At 40.6% G+C, this 27,619-nt stretch overlaps 2 protein-coding genes and 1 non-coding gene across 4 annotated transcripts; all 3 read left to right on the top strand.

Annotated features, from left to right (window-relative positions):
* Nucleotides 1-57: 57 nt before the first annotated feature.
* On the top strand, nucleotides 58-5,635 carry LOC101089040 (olfactory receptor 6M1-like). Of its 2 annotated transcripts, XM_045038112.1 has the most exons (3): nucleotides 58-1,118; nucleotides 3,956-4,870; nucleotides 5,425-5,635. In XM_045038112.1, the coding sequence occupies exons 2-3, from the start codon at nucleotides 3,986-3,988 to the stop codon at nucleotides 5,458-5,460; spliced, it is 921 nt and encodes a 306-aa protein (XP_044894047.1). In that variant the 5' UTR covers nucleotides 58-1,118; nucleotides 3,956-3,985; the 3' UTR covers nucleotides 5,461-5,635. The 2 variants fall into 2 exon arrangements, with proteins under 2 accessions (XP_044894047.1, XP_003992533.2); XM_003992484.3 differs by lacking the exon at nucleotides 5,425-5,635 and having other exon boundaries at nucleotides 3,956-4,933.
* A 19,684-nt stretch (nucleotides 5,636-25,319) lies between these two features.
* LOC101088780 (olfactory receptor 6M1) lies at nucleotides 25,320-26,488 on the top strand. The gene has a single exon (XM_003992483.3). The coding sequence runs from the start codon at nucleotides 25,429-25,431 to the stop codon at nucleotides 26,380-26,382; it is 954 nt and encodes a 317-aa protein (XP_003992532.3). The 5' UTR covers nucleotides 25,320-25,428; the 3' UTR covers nucleotides 26,383-26,488.
* A 661-nt stretch (nucleotides 26,489-27,149) lies between these two features.
* Nucleotides 27,150-27,252, top strand: LOC111556810. Its single transcript, XR_002736533.2, has one exon. It is a non-coding gene; the product is annotated as a U6 spliceosomal RNA (small nuclear RNA).
* The last annotated feature ends 367 nt before the right edge of the window (nucleotides 27,253-27,619 follow it).

The following is a 27,619-nucleotide window of genomic DNA, read 5'->3' as shown; positions in this document are numbered from 1 at the left end:
TTCTGTGATTGCAGTAGTCATAATTAACCTTTTTTTATGCCATAATCCCAGGTGCCATTGTAAACCAAATCTCTGAAGGTGAACACAGAATCTCATTAACTATCAAAGTTCATATTCAATAGAGGCAGAGTAATGTTATTTTCTGGAGAGCGTAAATAAAGACGGTTACATTTACAATCAAGTCACAATACCCCCAATGAATGAACAGCGGTGACCTAACAAAGGGTGACAGTTCAGAGAGATGTTTCAGTGAAAGCAAAGATGAATTCTCCTGACAATCAGGCCCATGAGGGTAGAATGAGTTGCCTCAAGAAACAGTGAGTTTAGCATCACTGGACGGGACCTTGGTGGAGACATTGCAGGATATTTGGGGGCCGGCTGACTCATCCGCCTGTGGAGTTCTCTTCTGCTCTAACGTCCCGTGTTTGAATAATTCCACGTTTCTGGGTGCATCCACAGAAGAAAGAGAAATTCACTAAATAGAGAGGAAATTACATTCCTGCAACTAAAACCAAACAAAGAAACAGAAACCCAACTGAAATTTGAGAAGCTTTTGGTCACTTTTGCCAGAGATCCAAAATAGGAGTCAGAGGACCTGCTCGTGACTCGGTTGGGTGGGACTCCCCCATTCATCGCCAAACCTCACTCTTCTGCTCTTGGCAAAAATGTGCTTCAGAGTCCACATTACTTGAAACTCAGAGGAATACCTGAGATGGAGACTCACTGGACGTGTAACATGAAAGATTAAATGGTAATATACCACTTGCATTCATCCTGGTGTAAGTCAGGATTTAAATTTTTCTGTGGAAATACAAAAAAGAACTGAAAAAAACTGATAGAAATTACTCAAAAGGACTGCTTTCCATTCAGAGGAAGACGGATGGAACACTTCAGCAAAAAGCGAATAACCATTTGGTGTGGTTCTGAAAGGGCGGTTAAGTACCACGTGGGAAAACAGACTCAGGCTAAGACTGAGATTTACACAGAATCCAGCACTGAAGCAATAACAGAATTTAAAGAAAAATGGGTGGGAAGCAGGAGGAAAAACACACCCAGATTTCTAGTTTGTTAACATACTTGAATGGAGAAAATACCAACTGTGGGACAATCAGCGTGATGTAAGTATCCTATAATATGCAATTATCCGTATTTATATGTTAAGCAGTTTGGGTCTCACTACGTTTGTTTACATGTATATTTGACGAATTAAAGTGTAATTACTGCTTTCCCAAAACTTCTACTGTCGGCAGATGTCAAGTATTAGAGCTCTACCCTAAGTCTGAAGATGAAAGTTCTTAATGTACTTCAGTTACAATTAAACTTTGTCACATTTGACTGACAGCAGCAAAGATCCCAAATTATCTCTCACCCCCATTCCCACTACATCTTAGTTCTTTTCTGTTTCTGCTTCCCCATCCCCATGTTCTTAACAAACATGTACTGAACGCCAAGTATATAACCATTACTGGGCTGGGCCCTAGGTGAGGACCGGAACGTGGAGTGTCATCATCCTCACATTAGAGAGAAAACAGTCAAGACAGGGTACTTACAAGTCTCATTAAAGGCCACTCACTCAAGTGGCCACAAGAGAAAAAAGTAAACAACACAGGTTTTCTGACTGAAAATCTGCTATGATTTTTCCATTAGTCCACATTTATCTCACTAAATCCGGCATCTTGAAACATGCAAATATGCAATTCAATACCATTTTTTAAGGATCCACAAATGGTAATGAAGAAAAAAATCTCCCCTCCGCCAATGAAAGCCTTAAGTTGGCAAACTTATAATTAAATTGTCAGACACAGATGGTCTAATCCACAACCATTTCCCCTCAGACATGATGGGCTCTGGAGAGCACAGAGGTCATCTAGAGAAGACCAACTTGGCTTCTGGAGAAGCCAAGTTCTTTTCCACTATCATGAACTGAAGAGACTCCCCAAAGGAGAGCAATGCTACAGCTTTAGTTCGTCTCAGAGAAGTTTATTTGACCCTTACTCAGCAGAACAGAAAGCTCTCCAGGCCCCTTTTTTCCAGTCCTATATGACCCAATGACAACCACAGCAAAGAGCAATTCTATTTGTGTCCAACCCTCCCAGATTCTTGTTATTAAAACCTGGCACGGTGTTTTTGAAGATCCCAAACTGTCTGACTCTGACAATACCAGACAGGAATCAAGCTCCCATCAGGCTCATCAAAGACTACAGAGGCAAGAAGGAAAACGATGACAGTACAGATGTTGTGAAACAATTGGCTAGTTGAATGGAAGGAACAATGGAGTAGATGACAGGCAGTTCGTGAGAATGCACATCAGTGTGTCTTAACACCCACTCATCTCTGGTGTTGTCAGTAAGGAGGGCGGGAAGGGGGAAATGAAAGGGAATTTCAAAGCATTTCTCCTTGTACACATACCATGCTCTATTCTGTCTTTGTATTAGATCTTAGTAACATTAACACATGTCCACCCAGATATGGTTATGCCTTCTTGGGCTGTAGAAATCAGTCTGGAAGTTTGTTACCTGGATGCAGCAGCAGTGGGGGGAGGGATCAATATTATCGTATTAGTGGTGGAAATGCACCGGCTGGTACCAAGACTCTATTTCAATAGATCAGACCCTTTGAGGTCTTTTGGTAACTTCAAGGTAGTTTGTTTCTAGAGTAAATGAATGGTGAATGCAAATAATGAGCAACTACAAGGACCAGAAAAGTCACAGCAAACTTTTCAAATGGAAATCCACTCCCCCCAAAAAAGTCTTTAAGGCAAAAGAAGACTCCTAGGAATTACTTTTCAGAGAGATAGCGCCTGAGGAAAAAGACCTTCTTTCAAGAGGAACTCAGTGGGTTCCAAACCTAGAGACAACCTAGCTCAGTTAATAAATTGGTCATTTTCACATAAAACTAAAGGATTAGCTACAAAATAAAACACCAAAAGGCAGAGCTTCACTGAAGGATACAGACACGCAGTACATGTTCAGCAAACCTGAGCCGTATTCCAAGATGAGTGTTGCAAACTCCATCATCATTCTTTCACTACTGTTAACAAGCTGATTGTTCAAATTGCTGAAAAGAATGTGAGGTATAAGAGACCTATTTAAGACAACCTGTAAGAATCCCCAGTCAAGGAATGGAAGGGAAAAGCTTTGGTATTCTTTTGGATCCTGCCATACACATGGCATTGCAGGGAACAAAAAAGAAATACACTGATCATTTTCCCAGTAGAGGTGTTTCAAATGTCTGAAATAGGTTACGCCAATGATGAACCATATATCATGCAACTACTTGTTCTTTAACAGTGTAGACATCAAAACCTTTATATCAGTATAATAAATAAAAACAAAGAAAGCAATGCAGCCTTATGGAGATCAATTATTATCACATCAGAACAACTCAGGGACAACCAGAGATCACCTTAAGACTCATGCGATACCAATCACAAATGTGAGGAGAGACCAAAACAGGTTCTCTTTCATTTGATGCTCTTGGTCAGTTTCATAGTTTCTGCTCCTTTATGTAGATGATACCTGAAGGGTTGAAATGAATTGGAGAAAAGTAACTCAACTTTCCTTAACATTCCCTTTTCCCATTTTGCAAATGGACTGATGGGATTCTCAGTTAAGGATTCTCTCTTCTCAAGCACAGAACTTAGCCAGGGAAACAGTAGATCAGGAAAAATGAAACAGAGAAGGGAAGGAGCACGGGGTCCAAGAGATGACCATCATAAAGGCTAGAGCTTAATGAGACCATGGAGAAAATGTCATTCAACCAAAAATGTTAAATGTGAGAATACCAAGGTTAGAAGATGTCATGTAACTTATCAAGGTCCTATATTTATTAGAGTGAGTGGCAGGATGAAATCACTCTGACATTTCATTCAAAGCTTTTACTACTTTACATTTATCACTGATACTGAGTTGAAAACTCATTTAAGCTGATTTTCATTTCCATAATTTTTTTTCAGAGAAGCGCTGCCCACTAAGTATTGCATGCCATGGATATGCAAAATCAGACCACAGTGACTGAATTCACCCTGACTGCCTTCCCTGTTATCCGGAAGCTTCAGATCTCCCTCTTTGTGGTCCTCTTGTTTATTTACATGTTAACTCTTACAGGAAATATTGTCATCATTTCCCTAATATGGGCTGATAATCGCCTCCAAACCCCAATGTACTTCTTCCTCAGTAATTTGTCATTTCTGGACATTTTATACACTACCTCAGTTACCCCAAAGCTATTAGCTTGTCTTCTAGAGGACAGGAAGACCATATCTTTTGCTGGCTGCATGACTCAAACATACTTCTTCTTTTTCTTGGGGACAGTGGAGTTTATCCTCCTAGCAGTGATGTCCTTTGACCGCTATGTGGCCATCTGTAACCCCCTGCGCTATACCATCATCATGAACAGCAACGTCTGTCTCCTACTGGTTCTGGGATGCTGGGTAGGAGCCTTCTTCTCAGTGCTGTGCCCAACTATTGTAGTGTCCAGACTGCCCTACTGTCATAAAGAAATCAGTCATTTTTTCTGTGACATTGCCCCTCTGCTACAGGTGGCCTGCATAGACACTCATTTCATTGAGATGATAAACTTCCTCTTATCTTCCCTCGTCCTCCTGACCTCGCTGGTACTCACCATTGTGTCTTACACCTACATCATTTCTACCATTTTGCGCATCCCCTCAGCCCAAGGACGTCAGAAGGCATTTTCCACCTGTGCTTCTCACATCACGGTCGTCTCCATTGCCTATGGGAGCAACATCTTCATGTATGTGAGGCCCAGCCAGAGCCGTTCGCTGGATTTTGACAAAGTGACTGCTGTTCTCACCACTATGGTGACGCCTCTTCTGAACCCCTTCATTTATAGTCTAAGGAATGCAAAGGTAAAAAAAGTTTTGAGAGAAGCAATCAGCAAAATCATGTCCTTATTACACAGGAGAACTTGAACTCTCTTGCCTAGGCGAACTTGTAAGTTCGTTTGCTAAGAATGGCTATTTTCAACCCTTGGACTCTATATGGAGATATGCATGCTTGAAACCACAAAATCAAAGATAGGTGGGAAGATATGAAAAGGCTTCATGTCACATCAGATACAAAGTATTGTGGTCAAGATCCAAGGGAGGCAATTCAAGCATAGAGAAAATAGCACATTTTGAATTCTATTATTAGACCATCTCACACACAGAATATCATGAATCAATGAAAAATACTTAACTGAAGTCAGAAAACCCTGAATTTTAGGCCTGAGTCAATTGCTTTTTTTTTTTTTATCATGTGGCACTTAGCATATCTGAACCTTAGCTTTTTCAACAGTAATGTGGGAAATACATTTGGTGATTTTCCTTTTTCTCTTTGTTATTGGAGGCCCAACCAAGATAGTCTAAGAAATACAGCCATGGGTAACTAATAGTGAGCACTTCTAACTGGTTCTTTTCAGATGTTTGAGATGCCTGGTTTCATCCCTGACAGCTAAAGACTGTAGATACTGACAGAAACAAGGAAGAAGAATATCCCAGGTTTGTACAGCCTACTTAAATATGTACATCTGTGTATCTCCCCTCATCCTCTTAACCTTGAGAAGCTGATACTATTATCTCCAAACCGAGGTCCACAGAGGTTAAGCCTCTTGCCCCAAACCATACCCTGGAGGGTGGCACAAATTTAAAGAATGCAGATTTCAGTCTACTTTACACCTCACTGTACCAGGAAGAAACTTTAGAGGGAAAAGAGTTAACCTGGAAGTTATCCACTTTTTTCTAAAACCAGGGCATTGCCTGCCTGCCCTAACTTTCTGGCAGACCTGCAGATAAGGGCAGACCAAGATACAGTTAGAATAGACCATGAGAGGGGCGCCTGCATGGCTCAGTCGGTTGAGCGTCCGACTTCGGCTCAGGTCATGATCTCGGGGGTTTATGAGTTCAAGCCCCGCGTCGGGCTTTGTGCTGACGGCTCAGAGCCTGGAGCCTGCTTCGGATTCTGTGTCTCCCTCTCTCTGCCCCTCCCCTGCTTATGATCTGTCTGTCTCATTCTCAAAAATAACCATTAAAAAAATTTAAAAAAAAAGAATAGACTGTGAGAGGCAACTGGCTTGGAAGGAAAACCAGTTATCTTGAGACCATAAATGGACCAGGGAGTCTAGACTAATCAACTGTGGCAGCTGACCGATGTGGCAACCATATCCAGAAAAAATAAGCATCCTAGAATTCCTCTGGTTCGGAGAAAACAAAAGCAAAAAACTAATCATGCTCGCTTTAGTAAAATTGTGTTTATGATAATAATAATCAACATATATAGAATCCCACAAGATAAGGAACAGGAAGACCTGGTAAGGGATGAGAATCAGGAATTAAAAAACCTTGAGGAACCAAGGCAGGTGCCCTCTTCGCCTCAGAATCTCTGATCCTTCTCTTGCTCTCTCTGGAGTTATATGATCTCTATATTACTATTTTTCTCCACAGATCTTGAGGTACGCTGAATAGTGGTCCCCCAAAATATTCAGGTCCTAATCCCTAAAACCCATGAACGTAAGTAACAAATAAGGTACACAAGGCAAAGGGATCTCGCAGAGGTGATTAATTTAAAGATCTTGAGACAGGGAGGTCATCCTGGATTATCTAGATGGGTCCTCATTATAATCATAAAGGTCATTATGTGAGAGACAATAGAGGGAGATTTTACCTCACAAGAGATGGTAATTTGATAACAGAAGCAGAGAGAAATTTGAAGATGCTGTGCTGTTGCCTGGAAGACAGAGGAAGGGGCCACGAGCTAAGGAATGCACTTCTAGAAGCTGGAAAAGGCAAGAAAATGAGTTCTTTTCTCTGGCACAGCCCACTGACACCTATTCAGGCCCGTGGAAACCGATTTTGGACTTCTGGTCTCCAGACTGGGATAAAATATCTTAGTGCCGTTTTAAGACCCCCAACTTTCTTTGTTACTTCACTTCTCCATGCACACAGAAGGTAATGGCTGCTTCAGTCATTTGTAAATAATGCCTATAGGCAGTCATAGATATATATTCATATATACAAGCATATATATTGAATGCACTTAAATATATTGATATACATGTAGACAGAGAATTTATTTGGATATATATTTAAAATGATCTCAGGTTGGGGCGCCCGGGTGGCGCAGTCGGTTAAGCGTCCGACTTCAGCCGGGTCACGATCTCGCGGTCCAGGAGTTCGAGCCCCGCGTCGGGCTCTGGGCTGATGGCTCGGAGCCTGGAGCCTGTTTTCAATTCTGTGTCTCCCTCTCTCTCTGCCCCTCCCCCGTTCATGCTGTGTGTCTCTCTCTGTCTCAAAAATAAATAAAACGTTAAAAAAAAAAATTTAAAATGATCTCAGGTCAAAAGCCAAGTTCCTGGAAGGAAGATCCAATTGGTCCATTGGAGGTGAGATGCCCTCTCCTGATTCACTGATTTGCGACAGGAAAGGTTCACAAGGAGTTCAATTGCCTTCTATTCACGCAGCCACTGAGCAGGTGCCATGGAGACAAGCACAGCATAAGAACAGGGAGAAAACAGTAGGTATCTCTAAGATCAAAAAGAGTCCCTACCAGTGTGGTCATTAACCTTCTAGCTGAGTGAACAATGACTGACACCTTAAGAATTGACGGGACTCTATCTTGGGAAAACAGGCAGAGAGAGTGCTGCCTTAAGGATGGATTCAGAATGTCATAGAGGAACACCATCCATCCTAAGAGATTGCGGCAAACAAATGTCTAAAGATCAGAAGAAACTAGAACAATATCGCCAGGAATGAAGCACTCATATAACGATCTGCTATGCATTCATTACCAGACACTAAATGAGATAGGATTTAGAAAGTTACTATATTAGCTTCCTAATGCTGCCATAACAAAGTTAGCGGCTTAAAATAACACAGATTTATCATCTGTTCGGTGGGTCACAAGTTCAATACAAGCCTCCCCAGCCCAAATTCAGCAGGCTGCATTCCTTTCCAGGGGCTCTAGGGGAAAATCCACTCCCTATCCATCTGACTCGTTGACAGAATTCCCTTCCTTGAAGCTGTGGGACCAAGGTCCTGTTTTCTTGCTTGCTGGCTATCACCCAAGGGCCGTTCCCAGTTTCTAGAAGATGCTTCAGTTCTTGACTCATGGCCCCCCTTCCTCTACCTTCAAAGCCAACAAGAGCAGGACATGTACCTCTCAAGTTTCAAATCTCTCCTTCTTCCATCTCCCCTATGACTTGGCTGACAAAGTTCTCCACTTTTAAGGACTCATTTGACTGGAGTGGGCCCACCTTAATATCCAGGATAATATCACCAATTCAAGTGGATCAGTCAGTCAAGCATCCCACTTCAGCTCAGGTCATGAGCTCATGATTTGTGAGTTTGAGCCCCATGTCAGGCTCTGTGCTGATGACTCAGAGCCTGGAGCCTGCTTCGGATTCTGTGTCTCACTCTCTCTGCCCTTCCCCCACTCGTTCTCTGTCTCTGTCTCTCTCTCTCTTTCTCTCTCAGAAATAAACATTAATTTTTTTAATAAATAAACATTAAAAAATTAAACATATATATATACATATATATATATATATCACCAACTCAAGGTCCTTTTCTTGAACTACATTTGCAAAGTCCTTTCTGCCAAGTAAAGTAACATATTCACAGATTCTGGGGATTAGGACATGAATATCTTTAGGTGCCATTATTCTGCTTGCCAGCATTATGTTGCTAGTGGTCATGATCCAAGAAAGGAAGAATAAAGAACAGAGCACAGCAGGATTTCTTAAAGCCATTATTACATCCTTAACTTTATCTTTCATCACTTAAAACCGGAAGAATTTACAAATTCCAGAATACGAAAGACTAGTGAAAAGCAGCAATGTTCAAAAATACATATATGAATTAGCTATGTTTGTTTTTATGTAAATCACTGTTTGCTAAAAATGAATATAGTTTTCCCTTTCTGCTGTTTTAATTTTTTAATGAATTCCCGCATTACTCAAAGCCCCTATTCTGGTATCATTAACACAGAAAAGAAAAACCCAAGCAAATAGTGAATTTAAGCATGATTTTGGTACCCAGCTGGGGCTGGCCCCAGGTTGAGCCAGGCTAAAAAGTGCAAATATTTTAAAAAGTTCATAAACTCTGAAAAATAACATAAATATATTGTTTTACTTTGATGTTGGTTATTATTCTTATGATCAATATTGTTATAATAAAAGATAATCATAGCAGTTTCTACATTGATTCAAATTAGTTGAGTTACTTTTCCTAAATTTTGGGACACGTGGAAGGTTCCTTACTTTTCCCATCTGCAACTATGACTAGATATTTTAAACTACTCTCTTTTTCAATATGGAGGAAAGAGGAGGAACAAACCAAAGCACATCCACTTGCTAGATGAATTCTATTTCTCCAACTATGTATGAAGGGCATCCCAATCAGGGAAACACTGTCAAATGTAATGAGTTTAATGAATTCACTGATCCTTCCACTTGCCAGGTAATTCTCACGTGCTCCTTCCTCCTGACTCAGTTGTAATACAATATTCAGCAACAACAACTATGAACATACACCTCAATCACATCACAAGAATGCGATAAAACATACCAAATTATTGTCATCGGTAGTCAAGAGTTTAGCTAAGCTACTCCGTTTGACACCCATTTTGGCCAACCATTTGGCCAACCGGCACCCATTTGGCCAACCCATTTGGCCAAGCAGCCTGCTGCGACTTTACACTGACACTAGTCCCCTCATGCAAGCACACGCCCTAGATAGCAGTCTGCAGAGTCACAGACATAGGTCACTTTCTGACACGACCTCCCCCACGGTCCTTGTGCTCAACTGTCTTCCCCATCCACCAGCACCTTCCCTTTATGTGCCCCTTCAATAAGGCCCCAGTGTAACTTACCAAAACTCACTCTTTTGGTTACAATTGACCAATGTGGCTTTAGCCCGGGAACCCCAAAGCCCTCCAGGTTCTAATGAAGGCATATGTCCTGGGTGATTCCTGTCTGCATTCTGCCTCCAAGAGAAGCCCCCCCAAGGTATGCCAGGTGCCTCCTCCAAGACCTGTGAGTAATAAACTCTATCATAACTCCTCTTGTGGTCTGTTCAACTGCAGCTCACCCTCGGCAGGCACCCTCTTCTCCACTTAAGAAATGTTAACTTGACAAATTAATAACAGGGGGGTACAACTACATGACTGTTGGCTTCATTCTTAAAATGCACTGAAAAATAATTTGTGTTTGTGCATGTGTGCATGTGTGGTACATTTCAGAAGTGTGCATTTCTTCTGTGAACTTTAAAAACCTCTTATTAAAAACATCTTTTATCATCTAGGATCGCTGGCCCTCCCCAAGGATGTTGTTTAAAGTTAACTAAGGATTCCTTCATTAATATGCTTTCTTACTTTCAGTATTTGGCAGAAAGTAAGGTCCCCTTTTTAAGAGATGATAATGTTGGGACACCTGGGTGGCTCGGTCGGTTGAGCGTCCAACTTCAGCTCAGGTCATGATCCCAGGGTCCGTGAATTCGAGCGCCACATCGGGCTCTGTGCTGACAACTTGGAGCCTGGAGCCTGCTTCGGATTCTGTGTCTCCCTCTCTCTCCGTCCCTCTCCCACTCATGCTCTGTCTCTCAACGATGAATAAATATTTTTTTAAAAATAATAATAATAATTAGAAGATGATAATGTTGAGGGGCGCCTGGGTAGCTGTGTCGGTTAAGCATCTGACTTCAGTTCAGATCATGATCTCGAAGTTTGTGGGTTCAAGCCCTGTGTGGGGCTCTGTGCTGACAGCTCAGAGCCTGGAGCCTTCTTTGGATTCTGTGACTCCCTCCTTTCTGCCCTTCCCCCACTCATGCTCTGTCTCTGTCTGTCTTTCAAAAAATAAATATTAAAAAACATAAAAAACAATAAAAGATGACAATGTTGAAAATGATTATGTATAAACTCTAGCTATAAAATTGTCAGTAATTATTTTTTAATCTTAATCTATTTTTTTAAAATTTTTAATGTTTATTTATTTTTGAGAGAGAGAGACAGAGCACCAGCAAGGGAGGGGCAGAGAGGAAGACACAGAATCCAAAGCAAGGTCCAGGCTCTGAGCTGTCAGCACAGAGCCCAATGCAGGGCTCCAACTCACGAACCGTGAGATCATGACCTGAGCCGAAGTCGGACGCTTAACCGACTGAGCCACCCAGACGCCCCATACTCTTAACCTATTTTAGATTTTTTAGCCATTCTGAGACCTCGAAAAGAACTGACCAGCTTATAACCACACAATCAGTGTAAAAGAGAAGAGCTTGAAATAACACGTCAAATGAGAGAATACTATCTATGACCAATAAATAAAATACCAAGTTATTCTAATACTATTAGTAGTTATATAGTCTCTTCATGTGCAGAAATGCATGTATATGCCCTCCCGACACTGAACTGAAATCAGAGTCATCACCTGACTGGAGGAGAGTGTATAAAAAATGCAGTGTATCATTTTACTTGTTTAGGCAAACGCATCTCATCTTGTTTGGGCAGCAGTCACGACACCGACTCTGAAAAAAACCTATACTTACATGTACAAAACCATTTCATTCATCATATCCCAAAATTAAAAATAACCCGAATGACTATTTGCAGGATAATGGATAAGCAGATATAGTATTTTTTTAAGTTTATTTATTTATTTTTGAGGAGAGAGAGATAAAGGCAGGGCAGAGAGCTAGAGAGAGACGGATGGATATGGAGAATCCCAAGCAGGCTCCACGCTGTCAGCTCAGAGCCTGACATAGGGCTCAAACTCTTGAACCATGAGATCGTGACCTGAGCCAAAATCAAGAGTCAAACACTCAACCAACTGAGCCACCCAAGCACCCCAGATATAGTATGTTTTTACAGTGGGATATTATTCAACATTAAATGGAAGGACCCAACGATGCAATAAGCTAGATGAATTTTGAGAAACATTACGTTGAGTGGAATAACCCCAATGTAAAAGAACTACATGATTACATTTGTGAAGTCCATGATCAGGCAAATCTGACCTATGCTAATAGAAATCAGAAAATCATTGCAGGTATGTAATGACTGGGAAGGACATGAGGGAACTTTCTGGGGTAATTAAAATTTTCTGCATCTTGTTTGAACTGGTGGTTTATGGCCATGTACCATCAACAAAACTTTTTAAACCAAATTTTAAATTTTAGTGCCTGTTATATACAAATTAAACCTCAATAAACAATTTTCTTATATCTCTACACAAGGTAAACTCAGGCTCAAATTTACAAGTGAATTCACCAACTACCAAAGAACAAGTCATTTCAATCTTATAACTCACCAAAAGATTTTTAATATTCAATTCTCTCTTACTGGTTTTAAGGGTTACTTTAACATAGATCCCACCACCAGATTTTATGAGAAAGGAAGAGTATAGGCTAATCTCACCCATGAATCTAGATGGAAAAATTCTCAGGAAAATACCAGCAAACAAAATATATTAGAGAGTTGAGTGTATCCCAGGAATGCAAAAATGGTTCGACATTAAAATATCAAGAATTATAATTTACCACATCAGCATAAACTATTTTTTTCAGCAGAAGACAGATGAATGGATACAATACAATACAATACAATACAATACAATACAATATAATAAAAAACTGTGGTATCTCCAGACAATGGAATATTACTCAGGATTAAAAAGCAATGGGTTGTCAAGCTATGAAAAAACATGGAGAGAAATGTCAATGCATATTATCAAACAAAACAATCAACTTGAAAAGTTACTTCTCTATGATTCCAACTCTATGACATTCTGGAAAAACCAAAAGTATGGAGCCTGTAAAAAGATCAGTGGTGGTGTGAATGGAGGGAAATCACCAGGAAAACAAAGCACAGAGGATTGTTAGAGCAGTGAAATACTCTGTGTGGCATATACTGGTGGATACATATTCTATATTTGTCTAAGCCCATAGAAGATACAACACCAAGAATGAGCCCTAAAATAAACTATGGGCGGTGTGTGATGTGACAGTGTAGGTTCATCAGTGGCAACAAATGTACCATTTTGGTGAGAGATGTTGGTAATGGGGGAGGCCCGCACGCAGAGGGCAGCGGGTATATGGGAAATCTTTGCACTCTCCTCACACTGTTGCTGAAAACCTAAAACCGCTCTGAGAAAATAAAGTCCTTCAAATAAATAAGGGAATTAGCATTAAGAAAAAGTATCTTTCAAAGAAAAAGAAATACTTAAAATATCCTCCCTGTATCAACAGTGAACAGTATTAATATAACACGATAGTATATAAAGTCAGTTTGGGGGCACCTGGTGGTTCAATCAGTTCAGCGTCCCACTCTTGATTCCAGCTCAGGTCATGATCTCACAGTTGTGGGATCAAGCCCTGCATCAGGCTCTGCACTGACAGCATGAAGCCTGCTTGGGATTTTCTCACTACCTCTCTCTCTCTGCCCCTCTCCTCCTCTCTCTGGCTCTCAAGATAAATGAATGAATGAATGAATTAATTAATTAATTCAGTTTGTTCAATCAGAAGTTATGATATCTTGGTACAAGAGATATAGGAAGAACAAAAATGACCAAAGAACTTAACACTCATCTTCATAACAGGAATTTAATAAACAATGTGTAAATCTGATAGATTCGGAAAGAAAAATATAAGCATTCATTTTAAAATATGAAGGTAACATAAGAAGAGACAAAAGCCTTTAAAGGACTAAGAGAAGGGAAGGAGTAAGTGACTTCTCTTTTTCTAGACAAAAGTTTTAATATTCATTAAGTTTTAACTATGTAATCTGTTTAGGTTTTTTTTTTAAGTTTATTTATTTATTTTGAGAGAGAGTGCGTGCACGTGCGTGAGGGAGAGGCAGAGAGAGAGAGAATACCAAGCAAGCTGGGAGCTGTCCGCGCAGAGCCGCATGCAGGGCTGGAACTCACAAACTGCAAGATCATGACCAGAGCCGAAATTGAGAGTCAGATGCTTAACCAACTGAGCCACCCAGGCACCCCCTGTAATCTGGTTAGTTTTTAAAATGAAAATCAATTTTAAAACAATGGAAGGAAAGAAAGTGTATCGGTTCAGAATGAGGGGAAAATGAGACCAGAGGAAAGAACAGCTTAGCTCCCAACCAGGAGAGCATGGAAGTGAAGATGCCGAGCACTCCCAGAAATTCTCAGCTCACAGTGATGGAGCACAAGGTGCTTAGAGAGCCGGAGTTCGTCTCGGGGTAGATGGAAAAGACATTCGAGTGTCTGAGTTGCTGGCCGTTAACACACTTGAGGTAAGCAGCAGGGACATTGGACTTGTGGCTAAAACAGTGAATGTGAAGGCTGGTGCTGAAGAGTCAAAGCAGGGAGACCAAGAATCCCCATCGCCAAAGCACAAGCTACGGATTCACCCAGCATGTTCCTCCACCATGGAAACGGACTTCTGCAGCAATACCCATATCACATACATGTAGAAAGAGGAACACCAGTCCACAAGGACCCACCTGAAAACACGCCAAGTTGAGTGCCAATTCTCCCCAAGGGTAGAGCACAGAGGAGAGAAACAGAGTGACTGTATCAGTATGTTGATGCTGAGTATCTCCGTAAAAGGATTTTAATTGATTGTATTTTTCCCTTCATAGTTTCAAATTTATCTTCCTGTGTTTATGTATTATGTAAAGTGTTTAAATTTTTCAAAAGGGCCACTGCTGTTCAGATGAATCATTGCCCATCTGACCTTAGGGCAAGATTCAACTTGAATCAAACTTGGTCCTTGCCTCTAACTTGAGAAAGGGTTGGGAACTGTTCCTAAAATGTTCTATTTTACCAAAACAGCGTCTAGTGAGCCCTTCCCCAAACAAATTCAATATACTCCCCAAACAGGTTCAATATACGCAATCCATCTATCTGTCTGTTTCATTAAAAAAAGACAGAAAATCTATTCAAGGATAATGATGTATTTAAAGAGTCACAGAAAGTCCAATGTCTGTAGCCAGAAGATACCAGAAGATACCATGGAAACAGTCCATTTTGGGTAATGTCTGACACCAAAAAAAGACCCAATACACAATGAATGCATGAATGACAAATGAGTGGATAAACAAAAAGAATGAAATAAACTATCTTAAAATTATTGGCTAGAAATCTTAAGGGAGCTAAGAATATTTAAGGCAGCACACTCGGAGACAAAATAGCATGACCTAAGTTGCAAAATTCTTCACAGGTTCTATTTCCTGACTGTTCTGAATTTGTTATAGCAGAATTATGTAGAACTTCTTCTTCGTTAGACTCTGCTCCTCTGGATTCCCTTTCCTTTTTGCTCTCAGCCTTCTTCCCTTGGTAATTATTTCCATACTTACTGTTCTCCGGCTCACTTCCCAAATCCACAAGGAATAGCCTGGAAAGGTTGAAGAGTTCAAGAATTCAAAATGTGGTGTTTGGGTTCTTGAAGTTTCAGAGTCAGAATACAAGATACCAACGAGGTAATTAAAACAACAACATCAGAAACAAAAATCAAATAAGTCCTGCTGGGAAAATCTTATTGTCAGAAGAAAATGAACTAATATTCATAAATTTAAATTTTTTCATGTAGGTACAGGTTCATAGACTCCTTTAATAGGTAGGAGCAGTCTATAAACTTGGGACCAAGTAGCTTAATTCTAGACAGAAATGTATTTCTCCATCCACCTCTGTAGATAGAGACCTATCACAAGCTCTGTTAAAATCCAACAGCAGTCCATCCTAGACGAGTGATTCCAGAACAAAGCTACCACATTTTAGGGAACATAGGAAGCATTGCTACTTCCTCCTTCAAGCACTGGTCCTCAGGGATTTGACGAGCTTTGATCCTCGGCACAGCTAACTAAAACTGCTGAGCCCTTAACCATGCGCACATGCAGGGCAACCTTCCATGCCTCATTGTGTCTCACTTTTAGGTAACCCTACAGTGGTAATATCATCCCCACTTTACAGATGAGTTAACTGAGGAGCTGAGCTAACTGTCCCAAAGGCACTCAGCTGGTAAGTGAAATCAAACCAAGAACTGTCTGACTTCAAAACCCATGCTCTTAACTTCCCACACCATCCTGTTTCCCCTCTGTGGTAAAAAAACTGCAGGAAAGGCGTTTGTAGTGACTATCTCCCACAGATACAGACGTAAAATCGAAGCCATGGGATGAGAGGACTTTAAAGAGCATCCTGCTCAAACATTTCACGTTACAGATGAGAGAACTGAGACCCAAATGGGGTAGAATTTTCTAGATCTAGGTGGTAAGAAAGGCAGAACCAGAATCTGTCATTTTCTGGTTGCCGGTTTAATATTATTTCCTTTATGGCATCAAGCCACCTATTCAGTCCACATTTCTTAAACACGTATTAAATGTTAGAAGAGAGTTCTATAAATAAAAAATAGAAGATAACAGATTATAACAAATCTGTAATGGTGTGGACATAGGAGAAGGAAAATTCAGGAAAACGCTACAGAAAATTTGTGTTCAAGTCAAATGTGTTTGTTCTAAAATAACACTCTTGGTGGGGGGCCTGGGGGGGGCTCAGTTGCTTGAGTGTCTGACTCTTGATTTCGACTCAGATCATGATCCCAGGGTCATGGGATTGAGCCTCACGTGGGGCTCCTCACTGGACATGAAGCCCGTTTGGGATTCTCTCTCTCCCTCTCTCTTTCTCTGCCCCTTCCCCATGTATGCTCTCTCTCTCAAAATAAATAAACTTAAAAACAATTTTTTAATAAAAATAAAAAATAAATTAAAAGAACAGCCTTGGCTTGCTAGTTAGTTAAAAGGTCTGTTCCACCACAGAGCACCCCTTCCACGTTTTATCCCCATTACACTGGGCTCCTTAAAAACAAATTGTTTTGTTTTTCTAAAGGGTAAGAATAAGGAATTTGGGGGGTGCCTGGGTGGCTCAGTAGGTTAAGCCTCCAACTTGGGCTTAGGTCACGATCTCACAGTTTGTGGGTTGGAGCCCCGCATGGGGCTCTGTGCTGACAGCTCAGAGCCTGGAGCCTGCTTCCGATTCTGTGTCTCCCTCTCTGCCCCTCCCCTGATCGTGCTCTCTCTCTCTCTCTCTCTCTCTCTCTCTCGTCTCCAAAATAAATAAACATTAAAAAAATTTTAAGAGTAAGGAATTTGTTCTAGGTTTTGATGGCTGGGGTACTGAAAGTGGTGAGCACAGAGAAGAAATGTTTCCCTGGCAATTATTTAAAAGCGATCATGAGGGGCGCCTGGGTGGCGCAGTCGGTTAAGCGTCCGACTTCAGCCAGGTCACGATCTCGCGGTCCAGGAGTTCGAGCCCCGCGTCGGGCTCTGGGCTGATGGCTCAGAGCCTGGAGCCTGTTTCGGATTCTATGTCTCCCTCTCTCTCTCTGCCCCTCCCCCGTTCATGCTCTGTCTCTCTCTGTCCCAAAAATAAATAAATGTTGAAAAAAAATTAAAAAAAAAAATAAAATAAAAGCGATCATGAGATGCCGTCCTAATTCACCACGATTCCCATGTATTATTTCTTATATATTTTCTCACCAGCACTCCTTCTAAAACTGTGTCCCAACTTACAGTCCTTCTGAGTATCCCAAACACAGCACAACACAATACAGCACGCGTGTGCGCACACACACACACAGAGCTCAGGTGAAGTGTTGCACTCCTCAGTCTTCACCCCACTGGTGAGGAAACGAGTTCTGCCTTAGGGATTTGGGGGTGGCTGACCACAGGCTCTTGATACGGGACAGATAAGACTGACATTAGCTAGTTAGTCACATATGCTTACAGCCCTGGGAGGAGGACACCACCTGCTGTGTGGGACCACATGGGGGATGCCCTCAGAGGCAGAGCGAATAACTGTTTGCTTGGCAGTGAGCCAAAGCCCTTTTCCTTTCATGTGTTTGTTTTGGTTTGGGTTTGGGTTTTTTTGTGCATCTTTAAAAATTTTTATTTAAGTTCCAGTTAGTTAATATACAGTGTAATATTAGGTTCAGATGCAGAATTTAGTGACTCAACACGTCCATACAACCCCATCACACGTTCCCTCCTTAATCCCCATCACCTATCTCCCCCATCCCCCCCACCACCTCCCCTCTGGTCACCAGCAGTGTGTTCTCTATAGTTAAGAGTCTGTTTCTTGGTTTGCCTCTCTCTCTCTCTTTTCCTTTGCTTGTTTTGTTTCTTAAATTCCACACATGAGTGAAATCAGATGCTATTTGTCTTTCTCTAACTGACTTATTTTGCTTAACATAATACTCTCTTGCTCTATCCACATCATGGCAAATGGCAAGATTTCATTCTTTTGTATGGCTGGGTAATATTCCATTGTAGATATATACCACATCTTCTGTATCCATTCATCAGGTGGCTGAGGACTGGGGGGTATGCAGCTGGTCTGGCTGAGAGGGAACTAGCCAGACAGGGGTCTTTCCTGATGCGGGGGATACATCTGGCAAAAGCAGGGGAACTTCACTAGGCATTTGGGGACCTGTGAGGCTCAAAGATGTCATTATAATGCATCTCCCCAGTGCTACTTAAAATATATTTTAGAGGCACCTAGGTGGCTCAGTCGGTTGGGCGGCTGACTACAGCTCAGGTCATGATCTTGCAGTCTGTGAGTTCGAGCCCCGTGTCGGGCTCTGTGCTGACAGCTCAGAGCCTGGCACCTGCTTCCGATTCTGTGTCTCCCTCTCTCTCTGCCCCTTCCCTGATTGTTCTCTCTCTCTGTCTCTCAAAAATAATAAACATTAAAATATATATATATTTTAAAATCTTGCCCTCAGGCTCTTTTTTTCTTGCCAGCTTCCGTTTTATGTATCTTCCACTGAAAGAAACTGTATATTCTCAGGGCGCGTGGGTGGCTCAGTTGGTTGGGCATCTGACTTCGGCTCTAATCACGATCTTACAGTTCATCGGGCTCTCTTCTCTCAGCATGGCTCCTCCTTGGAATCCTCTGTCCCCCCTCTCTCTGCGTCTCTCTCTCTCTCTCAAAAATAAATAAACATTTAAAAAAAGAAAACATATGTCCTCTTTCACTCTTTCTTCCCTCTCTCTCTCTCTCCTTTGCAGAAACATATAGATTTGAAGCAAAATATATTTTATAAATATGTATTTGAAAAAACATATATACACACAAACATTTTTATAAATATACATATATCAGGCAGAAAGGCTGATAAGGAAAAATGGGATCTTCCATAGGCTGGAGATCTAGGTGAGGCCATGGAGTATGTGTTTAGGAAATAAAACTATAGAATTGGGAGATTATGGTCCAAGACTGATACCTTGGAGTTTGGGACTTCAGAGATTGAGTAATGCTATATAATGGCAATACTCATGTTAAAATAATGGAGTTGATGATTTAAAGGGGAACGCAGGTGACACTCACTGGAAGTAAGATTAAGAAATTCAAATTTTAGGGGCGCCTGGGTGGCGCAGTCGGTTAAGCGTCTGGTCCGGTCCGTGGGTTGGAGCCCCGCGTCGGGCTCTGGGCTGATGGCTCGGAGCCTGGAGCCTGTTTCCGATTCTGTGTCTCCCTCTCTCTCTGCCCCTCCCCCGTTCATGCTCTGTCTCTCTCTGTCCCAAAAATAAAAATAAAAAACGTTGAAAAAAAATTTTTTTAAAAAAGAAATTCGAATTTTAGTATATTTTATTAGCTTTTCACATGGAAATTAAGGTTTCCCACAACAATAGCAACCCTTAGGATGAAGTGCAAGACCATGAACCACTAAAAAAGCCTTTACTCAATGTGTCACCCATGGTTTTCCTGTTTTGAAATTCAATTTAAAAGACTCCTCCCTCATTGTCTTATCTGAACACTCGCAGAAGTTCTTCGCTTCTTTCTTGAAACTCAGGCAATATACCGCAGAAACAAAGAAAGCTTACAGGATTGTATAATGTGAGCCTTGGAGAAGTTTTATCAAAAACCAGAGGAATGGTGATTTGAAAGTGGAAATTGGGAGCCAAAAAATACCAACAATAGCAACAATAATACGGAGCCCGTCCTCCAGCCCTGCACCCCTTGCCCTCTGGTACCAGGAAGGGACGAGAGCGCACACACTTGTAGGAGCCACAGGGCAATCGGTATCCTCCAGTGAAAGTCAGATTTATGTTACGATAAAAAGGTGCTAGGTTTTTTGGGTAAGAGGGGAATGTTTAAAGGAATTTTCATTGAAAAAATATAAATATTAGAGAATACAGTGGATACTTTTGGCAAGCTTGCAGCTGGGGATAAAGTCAGGAGGTTGGGAGAACAGAGTCGAGCTGGGCTGACTCCAGCTCCAAGGGCTCCTCTCTCTGAACAGGAACATGACAGGAATGAAAAGCATAATGGAATTTGCTCCGTCTCTCTCTGGAATTTTAAATAAAAACATTTTAAAAACATCCTACGCTGATAAGAGACAGAGGTATTGGATGGCATCTGAAACTCTAGAATATTTATTACTGGAAGACATTTTCTATTTTATCAATAACTTAAAAAAGACAAAAAGTTTTTTTAAGTATTCATTCTCCTTTAAGTAGATAGAGCAAAACCCCTGGGGAAATCCCTGAGGAGCCAGTAACAGGACTATTTGGCACCTTCTAAAACTTTGTAATTGTGATTAGGTAGTTCAAAACCAACATTCTTCTATAACAATATTAATTAACTTCCTTTGACCCATATCCCCAAGAGCTGTTTTCATCTAAGTCTCTAAGGCAAATGAGCCTGTGAAAACACACAGTTCATCCACTTATGAAAAAAAAGTTCATAGAATAAAGGAAACTTTATAGAGAAAAGGAACAAGGTAACTTAAAAAAAAAATACTCAAATACTTGAATTTGGCGATTGAGAGTATTCAAGACCATTTACCAAAATAAATCTTCAGTGGAAAACTTAATATTCTAGTAACCATAAAGGTGGAATGAGATACCAAAACCTATACTAAGTTCCCCTCCCTAGGCTGTCACTTAGCAAGGATGCCGTAAGGATTCTGAGTCAGCCACATCTAAGTCAGTTAGTTGTAGGAGTCTCTCTCTTCAAAACAGCCCAGTTACTAAATAATTCGAATGACTGAGAATTCACCAGAGCCAAAAATAGCCTTCTTGCAAGGGGAAAAAATACCTGTGAACTGAGAATCAATGATTTTCTGGGCTAATTTGTTTTAATGGAGTCAGGGAGGATCTACTCCAGTAGAGCTGATTCATTCCTGCAAGATTTTCAAGACTCTTAACGCTTTACTACCACATTATCTGCAAAACCAGACTCTAGAATCATGTTGTGCGGATCTCACCAGGAAGTTGTAGGGCAAGGAAGAGACCTAGATCGTTAAGGTGTTTAAGACCTGCCATGGCAAAAAGGGGCAGTATTTGGTTGGAAAGGTCAGAACGTGAACGTGTGTTTGGAAGTTACAGTTTTCCATTCAAGACAGGAGTTTTTCATTCAGCCAGGGCTAAAGCAAGACAGTGACTTCCAAGTCACTGAAGGCATCCGAGCCGTGACTGGATGGGCATGTGGTTAGGATGCTAATCAGCAGGACACATATTGGGTTAGATGGTTCAGTGACTTAGTCAATTTTATCTTATCTTTAAGAGGTATTTCTATGAGCTAGAAATGGAATTGGCAAAAGAAAAGTTTCAAAGTGCAATATTTGGAGTAAATCATTCACACATGATAATCGAAGTTGGAACTTCTTACTATGTCTGCACGTACAAAACATGTTGGGAGAATCTTACATCATCTATACAATCAGGGAAATGTAAGTATACTTTTCCTCATATCTTTTAATTACTAATATATTACTTCTGTTAAACATATCTTCTTGCGTGTGGCCTCTCTGATCTGTCATATTCTTAGTGGGGTCGGATGCAAATCTGGGGGCTTCCGATTAAGTATGCGTTAAAAATATCCCTCAGTCCCAATTAAACTTTCCATAATTTATCGTTATTTATTCAAGAAACAGTTTGCTGTAATTATTCATCTCCTTTGAGTTTATCCCAATCCTTTCTGAACAAAACCATATTTTTTAGCAAGAATCTGTTATCGTCATGTGTATGATTTAATTTAAATCTCACAGTAGCTCATTTTGAATGTTGTAATTATCTAACACTTGAATCTGAAAGTGTGAACTATCATTTGCCTGTTAAACAACCTCATGGAAATAATAATGCAACACACACACAAAACAGAAAACACAGTACCTCCGACAGAAAGTTCACTCAAGATTTCACATGCTATAATGTTGGTATAGGTATTCATAATTATCCACTTCTGGGTGGTAATTATAGAATCATTCGAGAGCTTGTTTACTGGAGAATAAGTTAGAATCTTTGAGGTGGGGAAGGAAATTGAAAAGTAACTGGAAATAAGACTTGAAGACACTGAATGGATCTTATAAATGTATGGTCCAAGATACTGAATGGATCTTATAAATGTATGGTCCAACATTTTAATTTTTCTGATAAGAATACTGACGTCCAGGGACACTGGGCTGGCTCAGTCAGTGGAACATGCGATTCTTGATCTCGGGGTATGAAGTTCAAGCCCCACGCTGGGTGTTGAGATTACTTAAAAATTAAAATTAAAATTAAAAAAATAAAGAATACTGAAGTCCAGAACACAAAAGGAGGCTTTGAAAAAAAGAGCAAGAGGGAGCACAGCAGCTTACCCTCGCTGAGGCATCAGCTACCCAGAGTTAGGTGTGATGCACTGCGATTACCTCAGAAAAAGAACCCGGGAAAGAGATCTATAAGTGATTTTACAGGCCCCGCTACTCCAGTAAGCTGGTAAAATCTAATATTATAGGAATAAATCTTTTTTGGATTTTTTAATATTATGATAGAAATAGAACAAGTATCTTATTGGAAAATAACAGTATTCTACACAGAAACAGCTGCACAAAGATTTATGTGCAAGAATATGTATTCAGTCATTATCTATGTGGGAATGAAATGCTGATCACCTAAATTACCAAAGCTAAGCAAATGGCTAAATATCTCACAGTCCCATCCATAGAATCAAACACTACACAACCCTTAAAAATGTGTTGCGTTTTTACCAGAGGAAGCTCTGGTAGGTGTTGGATGTGTCTGTTACCTTAACTGTGGTGATGATATTATGGGTGTTTGTATATGTCCAAACTCATAAAATGATGCATATTAAATATGTGCAGTTCTTTGCGGTTGTTATGTTTTTAGGATTTTCTTTCTGAGCGATCTTTACACTCAGTGTGGGGCTCGGTCTCCCAACCCTGAGGATCAAGAGTCACATGCTCTTCTGACTGAGCCAGTCAGGCACCCCTATGGGTAGGTCTTTGTGTATCAATTGTCCCTCGAAAAAATCTGATTTTAGAAAATGATTTTATAGAGGGGCACCTGGGTGGCTCAGTAGGTTGAGTGTCCGACTTTAGCTCAGGTCGTGATCTCACAGTTCGTGGGTTCAAGCCCCACATGGGGCTCTCTGCTGTCAGCGCAGAGCCTGCTTCTGATCCTCTGTCCCCCCCTCTCTCTCTCTCTCTGCCCTTACCCCACTCACACTCTCTTTCTCAAAAATAAAGATAAACATTTAGAAAATGATTTTGTAGAGTTCTAGTAATTGACATGGAAAGATGATTTTTTTTTGAGAGAGAGAGAGAGAGAGAGAGAGAGAGAGAGAGAATCCCAACCAGGCTCCACACTCATCACAGAGCCCGTTGTGGGGCTCAGTCTCATGACTAGTGAGATCATGACCTAAGCCGAAATCAAGAGTTGGACACTCAACCGGCTAAGCCACTCAGGTGCCCCAAAAGATGAATGATTATTATTAAAAAAGAAAAATAAGAAAAGCTAGCTACAAAATAGTATGTCAGCATCAATTATTTTAGATATATATGTATACGACGTAATTTTGAAACGGCCTGGAAATACATTCACCAAAATCTGGTCACTGTATCCCTAACAGGTTTGATGGCAGATTATAATTTTTTTTTTTTTGCATTTGCATGCTCTAATTATTTGCACTGGGAAAAAAATGTGAGGGTTTTTTTGTCATGGGAAAGACTTCAAATAAAAAATGAAATAGGAACTTTTTTATCTCGGAGATGGGGTAGGAGGGGGGGTGGGAAAAGGAAAATGAGGGGAACGGCTCTAACCTATCTGTTAAGCAAGAGCTAAGTAAAATCTAGACAAGGAAAGCATTGAACTTAAAGAATGGGTGCTTTTAACCTGAAATGGGATACTGTGCCAAAGAACACATCTCAGATACCGGGATAAAGAACAACTGTATGATCTTGATGTACACTTTGATGGTTTCAACTGATCGAGTAAATGAAATAAGCTAAATTACCTCCATTTTGCCATCCTGTGTATAATGTGTACCTCTCTGGTTTTATCACATTGTATAACGTCCTCTTAAACAATCAGCCAGAAATAAGTCGGACAAAGACAAAAACCATATGATTTCGCTTATATATGGGATCTAAAAATAAATAGATAGATAGATAGATAGATAGACAGATAGACAGATAGATGATAGATAGATAGGAGTAAGAGAACCAAACTTCCACTCATAAAATAAATAAGTCATGAGGATAAAAAGTACAGCATAGGGAATATGGTCAATAATACTGCAATAATGTATAGTGACAGCAACTACACTTATCATGGTGAAACTGAGTAATATATAGGATTGTTGAACGAATGTGTTGAAAACCTGAAACTGATATAACATTGTATATTCATTATACTTCAATAAAAAAATAATAATCAGCCAGATATTTGATGTATATATTATTACATACTTCACAGAATTTGTAGAAGGTAGGTTTTGGACACAGGATATAACCTAAAGATAAAATATCCAGTATTCCCTTCTGATGTGTCATCTAAAGCGATTAGCAGGAAGCCTGAACCATTGTCCATTTCAGATATTTCTTGTCTGTTTCCATAAATCTACTTGTGTAAGGAAAAGACTTTCAAAAATGAGAGACTCTGGAAATCACCAAGTATCGGAGGCAGGGAGAGTCAATCTTTATCTCTTACTCATGGCAGGTCATCATTATCAACTGTCAAAGTGAAGGAAAATGTGTTATAGAAAAAGCTAGAAAGTATTTTAAAGGATTTCTCTCTCAGTGACTGTAAACTTCAGAAAAAATAGTTCTAGCTAAAGTGTGAGTCAGTACTTTATAGCGTATTTTTAACTGGGAACATGAAGCTGGCTGCACTGAAGAGAAGTTTCATTTAATGAGACTAAATAGAATTTCATTACTGGAAGGAAGCTTAGAGGTTTTTTAGTCCAGTCTTCTCCCTTCATTTTATGGAAAAAGTTGTGTCTAAATGGTATTTTGACTTTCCCTAGGATGCACAAGAATGATTTTCTGATCAAGGGCTAAACCCCTGACCCATCTCCCAATGTAAGGCACTCCCTACAACACATTTTCAACAGATATTTATAAGATGATCTCCCAAGCTGATCTTCCTTTTCTTCTTTCTTAAGGGAGACCCTGCCTGCTGTGTAGCCATGCCCATGGGAAATTGGAGCACGGTGACTGAATTCACCCTGATCGCCTTTCCCACTCTCCTGGAGCTTCGAATACTCCTCTTTGTGGTTCTTTTGCTGACGTACACACTAACAGCAATAGGAAACATTGTCATCATCTTCCTAATATGGACTGATAATCACCTGCAAACCCCAATGTACATTTTCCTCAGTAATCTGTCTTTTCTGGATATTTTATACACCACTGTCGTTACACCAAAGTTGCTAGCCTGCCTCCTAGGAGAGAAGAAAACCATATCCTTTGCTGGCTGTATCACTCAAACATATTTCTACTTCTTTCTGGGGACAGTGGAGTTTATCCTCCTAGCAGTGATGTCCTTTGACCGCTACGTGGCCATCTGTAACCCCCTGCGCTATACCATCATCATGAACAGCAGGACCTGCCTCCTGCTGGTTCTGAGCTGCTGGGTAGGAGCCTTCCTGTCTGTGTTGGTACCAACCATTGTAGTGACAAGGCTACCTTACTGTGGAAAAGAAATCAATCATTTTTTCTGTGACATTGCCCCTCTTCTGCAGGTGGCCTGTGTAGATACTCACCTCATTGAGCAGATCAACTTCCTCCTATCTGCCCTTGTCATCCTGAGCTCCCTGGCATTCACTACTGCGTCCTATACCTACATCATCTCTACCATCCTGTGCATCCCCTCGGCCCAAGGCCGTCAAAAGGCTTTTTCTACCTGTGCTTCTCATATCACGGTCATTGCCATTGCTTACGGGAGCAATATCTTTGTGTATGTGAGACCCAATCAGAACTATTCCCTGAATTTTGACAAGGTAGCTGCTGTCCTCATTACAGTGGTGACCCCTCTCCTGAATCCTTTTATTTATAGTTTGAGAAATGAAAAGGTGAAAGAAGTATTGAGAGAGACAATAAACAGAATCATGTCCTTGATACTAAGGATAACCGGACATTAGTGCTTAGTACATCACACATTTCTTATCTGCAACACATTCATTCTGCACGAGTACTGTGCCATGTTGACATTCCAGAAACGTGAGACGGGGTCAACAGGATGAACAATGACCATACCGAACTGAAAAAAGTTCTTCTTACATCTAGAAAAAAAAAATTGAATCCACAAACCCTTGTACATTCATAGCTTTAAACCATGAAACATTACCTAAGTAGGATCCAGAGGTTTCCAAATCTAGTCTTGACCAAGTCAGTTTATTTTCCAGGTGATTTTGACCACGTCACAACTTATCTGAGCCTTGCTGTCTCCGTCTCTACATGAAATAATAGGTAATAAAGCATCACTACTTGTAATAAGACATTTAAAGTTAGAGCATTTTAACTTCTTGTTAGGCATGCTTGAAAATTTCAAGAGATTCAGTTTCCACCTCTTTTATTTACCTAGATCTCATGTGGTACGAGAAGTGAGGAAAAAAGAGGGAAGACTCAGGATGCCATCAAGCCTGTGTCTATAAACCTGAGTGAGTGCTCTCTTTGGCAGCACATATACTTTTTAAAAAAATGTTTAATGTTTATTTCATTTTTGAGAGAGACAGACAGACAGACAGAGCATGAGCGGGGAGGGGCAGAGAGAGAGGGAGACACAGAATCCGAAGCAGGCTCCAGGCTCCGAGCTGTCAGCACAGAGCCCGATGCGGGGCTCAGACTCACACACCATTAGATCGTGACCTGAGCCAAAGTCAGACGCTCAACCGACGGAGTCACCCAGGTGCCCCTACAGTACATATGTTAAAACTGGAACAATGCAAAGAGGATCTGCGTGGCCCCTGCACGAGGGTGACATCCAAGTTCATGAAGCCTTCCATGTTGCGCAGTGGCAGATGGTAACTAGACTTGTCATGAGGATCATTTCATAATGTATAAAAACATTGAATCACTATGATGTACTCTTAAAACTAATTTGTGTATCAATTACATTTCAATAAAAAAAAAAGTCACTGAAAAAGAAAACCCAAGTGAAAGGTAGAGATGTTGGCTGAGAAAAGGAACATAAGAAGGGCAGGTCATGAATAACTTTGGTAAAATGTTTAATGGAATTTGGGGGGTAAAAGCCAAAATAAAGCAGGTGAAATAGTGGGCATACATAAAGAAAATATAAACATAGTGAACACTTTCAAGAAGGTTAGCAGATCATCAACAATACCCAAATTATGGAAAAGCCCAAATGCCCATTGACTG

This window comes from Felis catus, chromosome D1 (genome assembly GCF_018350175.1).
Source record: "Felis catus isolate Fca126 chromosome D1, F.catus_Fca126_mat1.0, whole genome shotgun sequence".
Lineage (NCBI taxonomy): Eukaryota > Metazoa > Chordata > Mammalia > Carnivora > Felidae > Felis > Felis catus.
Note: the sequence above shows the minus strand (reverse complement) of the source record. Positions and strands in the feature narration are given on the sequence as shown.